General features: G+C 33.0%; 1 protein-coding gene across 1 annotated transcript in view; it reads left to right on the forward strand.

Moving 5' to 3' along the window:
• The window catches only part of mRpL27 (mitochondrial ribosomal protein L27), a 6167-nt gene extending 1792 nt beyond the window's left edge, over positions 1-4375 (forward strand). The window contains exons 2-3 of the mRNA XM_027374606.2: positions 2030-2214; positions 4080-4375. Coding sequence (XP_027230407.2) covers positions 2030-2214; positions 4080-4292 — 398 coding nt within the window. The 3' untranslated portion in view covers positions 4293-4375. The remainder of the gene's footprint in view (positions 1-2029; positions 2215-4079) is intronic.
• The last annotated feature ends 625 nt before the right edge of the window (positions 4376-5000 follow it).

A 5000-nucleotide genomic window follows, 5' to 3' on the forward strand; every position in this document is an offset into this window, starting at 1 on the left:
CAAGCAATGATAATTGGAAGGATTGATGGCTGTGCGAGACAAAAAAGGAAGTGACTTTGAGTATGGCAGAAACACCCGATTGATGTCCAACAAACAAGATGGCGAAGCTTCAACATGAGAAGATGGTACCGCCTGGTTAGACTAGATTTAGGTTAAGTTTGTACTTATTACCTGGGAATTAAGTTTATATATGGACATGCATATGTGTGCCGTACACCTAACCAAAAGAATTAGATACTGCATCTGTACTCCGAACACCAGCCATAAGATTACCATTTAGTACACTAAACTGATACTGACTGTTGCGATATTATTAACCTCAATAGACAGGGATGGGAGGCTGTAGTAGCAATATAAAATAATTGAAAAGAAACACTAAGGTTATGCAGGAGCACTTTGATAAACAAGGTATACAATATGTGATGGAGACGTAGCATTGTTTCTTTGTTCATGGTTCAGCACAAATATTTTTTTCACAAGATTCATGTTATTTTTAATTGGAGTAGGTTTGTTGAGTTCATTTCAACTCTTATTTTGTAATTAAATCTTCTGATAAGGATCCACAATAGGGCTAACACATCAAAGAATGCTATGACCTCTAAGCTTCATGCTCTTTCAAAAGACAACAAAGCTCCATCACATTCACACAGCAAGATAAGAGCTTATTCTTATCCAGAACCATTTTTGTAATAGTCTTTCTATTTCTTCCAAAATCTGTTATTTCAATTCATAGCATAAGAACTGTGAACGTTAACTATTCTGTTTTGTTGCTATTAGTGTACTAAGGATGCATTTGATGAATATTATCAACACTCATATGTGCACCATTGGCTTATGCACCTGTGGTACTTTCTCAAAGACTGATAATTACCTTTTGGTTGAAAACAAGCTGTAGAACATCTTGGTGATTTATTCTCATGTAAGGAACCAGTCTACACATTACAGAGGATTTTTGAAATGCAGAATCCAGAAGAGTCACTTTGTGCAGTTCTGTTCTGTGAATGAGTACTAGAGACAGCTGCTAAGATTATGAGAAAATATGATATTATGAGTGCCTTAATATATTAATATATAAGATTTATCATATTGCTTACCTGAAAAAAGTACATACTGAAACCTATCTTTGCCTACTTAAGCAAAGATTGTGACTAACGTAACAAAAATTCTGTGCTACATAAAGACTTGAAGTCAAATTTCTGTATACTTCATTTGCTAATATAGTTCTAATATTGCTAATAATAGTTCCAGTATTTTTGGTTTTAGTATAGTCATCCCTTCCTTAACCCATTGGACCCAGATGGTCTACAGGCATTACATGGACCAAAATACATGCTTTGAGTTTATGTGAGTGTCCACTTTGATGGATGTACAACTTGTAGGCCAGTCGCACATGAACACTCATGTTTTGATGACAGGACTCCATGTCTTGCCTTTGCAAAGTTATTTTTTCTTTTTCTACATAAGCATATTTAGTTTTGTTGCCATTTTTCAATGTCTATATTTGTCATGTGATATGCTTTATCCAGATGGTAATAGACTGTTTTTCTTGCACAGACTCCATATCTCAATCCATAACTAGGTATAATAATAATAACAATAAGTTACTTTATTCATGATATTCAGTTCTCTGTAATACAACCTGTACAGCTAATAATAGCACCCGGGAATAGGAACGTGAGCTTGGAAATAGCGTCCCCCTGGAACTGGCTATCTTCTAGTCATGGGTCATGGACAGTACATTCCACACTCAATAATCAATGGAGATAATACAAAAGCCCCTTCCTAAATGCCAAATGATCACACCTTGGCTTTCAGCCAAAATTCTCGCAATGGTGACATCATCTGGATCATAGGGGGTAATTTTTGTCATTAGAAAATGAGATCTTCTTTATGTTAGAAAAAAAAAAAAAAAAAAAAAAAAAAAAATGTGGAAATAGATTTTTTTCACAGCATAATGTGAACAAAAAAGACGCAACTGTATTTTAACCTTGTTTCATCCAAATAGTAAGATAGCCTCTTCATATTGCAGATACAACAACCAGCTCCTTATCAAGTATTCGTCATGCAAGTAAAAAGGCTGGAGGAAGCAGTAAAAACCCCAAAGGCAGACCAAAAGGCAAACACCGTGGAATCAAGAAAGCCGATGGCCACTGGGTATCATCGGGAACCATAATCGTTCGACAGTTGGGACTTGATTATCATCCAGGTCTTAATGTGAGTCTTAACTGCATGAGTAGTAAGTTAGAGAAAAAATTATTGTAATAAAAAAAATATATATACTATTTCTTACATCAAACAGTTTGTAAGACAAGAGGTGGGATTATCATGATATGTCAATCATGATAAAAAGAAGACTAAAAATGCTTGCACATGAAAATTATTTGAAGCATTATCCAGATACTATTAAATTGATTGTACATTCTCTTCATTTCACTGCATCTTGCCCTTGAGTGATACCAATTTGTGATTTATTTTACATATAAGAGCACATTGTACTTACCACTTAGATACCAACAGCAATTTGAATCCACCCGAGAATAGTTTGTTTTAAAATAGCAGAACATCCTGCAAGCTACTGCCAAAGAAGTAGTTTATCAATATATTTTCAATTATGCAATTTGGACATCTTTGTAAAGTTTAATTGTAGCAAAATGAAAGCAACTACAAACTAGTTTTTATATTATTTAAGACAACATGTACATAAAATCCCTACAGTATACAAGATACTGTATGTTATATTTCCCTGGTTAGAGTAGGAATATAAATGAATATAAAACGCAGTACACTTTTATGCAAAATCCATATTCTATTTAAATTGAAAGAATCTCCTTTGAAATTAGCTGTATTTTGAGGCCGCCATTACATTCATATGCTTTCCTTTACCAGTACACTCCTGCTGTAAAATATGTATCTTTGGTGACAGTGCAGTGAACAAAAGCAAGTAGTTTGTATAGCATACATGGTAAAATCTTGGTCAGATAAGAAAGTCCTGGCTTTTTCTTAAATGGCAAGACCCATTTTATATAAACACAGATGTGTGTGTGGATACATATATATATATATATATATATATATATATATATATATATATATATATATATATATATATATATATATATATATATATGTATGTATGTATGTATGTATATATTTATATATATATACACATATATATATGTGTGTGTGTGTGTGTGTGCGTGTGTGTGTGTGTGTGTGTGTGTGCGTATGTGTGTGTGTGAGTGTATGTGTGTGGGCGTGTGTGTGTGTGTGTGTGTGTGTGTGTGTGTGTGTGTGTGTGGGTTGCATGTGTGTGTGTTCGTGTGTGTGTGTGTGGTTGCATGTGTGTGTGTGGTTGCGTGTGTGTGTGTGGTTGCGGGCAGAGTGTATGTATTGGAGTGTGTATGTATGTGTTGAGTGTGTATGTATGTGTGTGTGTGTGTTGTGTGTGTGTGTGTGTGTGTGTGTGTGTGTGTGTGTGTGTGTGTGTGTGTATGTATACATACATACATACATACATACATACATACATACATACATACATACATACATACATACATGTATATATGTATGTACATATATATATATATATATATATATATATATATATATATATATATATGTATATATATGTGTGTGTGTGTGTGTGTGTGTGTGTGTGTGTGTGTGTGTGTGTGTGTGTGTGTGTCTATGTGTGTATGTATGTATGTGTGTGTGTGTGTGTGTGTGTGTGTGTGTGTGTGTGTGTATGTGTGTGTGTGTGTGTGTGTGTGTATGTGTATGTGTATATATGTATATATATATATATATATATATATATATATATATATATATATATATATATATATATATATTACATTTGAAATTGTAATGTCAGGTAGGTTAAGGATAGATCTTCATTATAAGTTTTTTATTTTTTATTTTTATTTTTTATTTATTTATTTATTTTTTATTATTATTATTTTTTTATCTGATACCAATATATGCTTTGGGCTTTTAGACTTTATAAAGTATTCTCTATGATTTACCAATTTCAAATTCCCTTCTTACATTCATGTCAACGCAATCTGACTCTCTCGCAGGTGGGCATTGGCAGGGACCGTACGCTCTTTGCCAAGGAACATGGCCGCGTACTCATGACCACAGAGAAAGTGAATCCCGACTGGAACAACAGGGTCATCAAGCGCTTTTATGCCGAGCTGAAGGACCAGCCAAAAGTTCCCATTTTCAAGACCTACTTCCATGTTATTCCCGAGGAGCAGCATAAGAATTTCAAGCTTGTAGATCAGATATGAAAGGGTTTGAGCGGAATAGACCCTTATTTAATTTTTTCTTGTAAATAGTGTTCAAATAAAGTTCTAAAAAGAATGTTTGATTACTTTGTTTTTTTTTTACTGTTTGTCCTTTGAGGTAAATTGATATTTTTATGATGATGAAAGAATGAAAATTTAGACTGGATATTGTAATAGATATGATACACTAGACATTTGTTTGTTTGATTTTGTTTTTTTCTTTTTCTTTTTTTATCACTTTTTCTATTGTTTAAGGATAAGCATTCAGTACTTCCCAGGCAAGATAATAATAGGATTAGGTTCAGAATATATTTTTGTTTTTGTGCATATTATGAGTACTAAACCTTCATGATTTTTTTTGTATATTTGCTGTAATTTATAATCACAACAAAAGATCACAGAATCAGTCAAACAATTATTTAATTTTTCTCAAGATATTTGTGCACTTTCATGCCAATAAAACCTCTTTATCATCCTGCCTTTGGTCACTGTCATCCTTATCATGTTAATTATCATTGTTATTGATAATTATCACTAACATGGTAACTGGCACATTTACTACCACCATCTCTGTGATTATGGTCATCATGATTATTATCATTGTTTTCATCATTACCCTTTAAGCAGCACTGTTGCTGTTATTGCTAGCACCATTTTTCATCATTTGTATAATCATACTTTATATAATCATATAACCATTGCTTTATTGGA

This window comes from Penaeus vannamei, chromosome 6 (assembly GCF_042767895.1).
Source record: "Penaeus vannamei isolate JL-2024 chromosome 6, ASM4276789v1, whole genome shotgun sequence".
Lineage (NCBI taxonomy): Eukaryota > Metazoa > Arthropoda > Malacostraca > Decapoda > Penaeidae > Penaeus > Penaeus vannamei.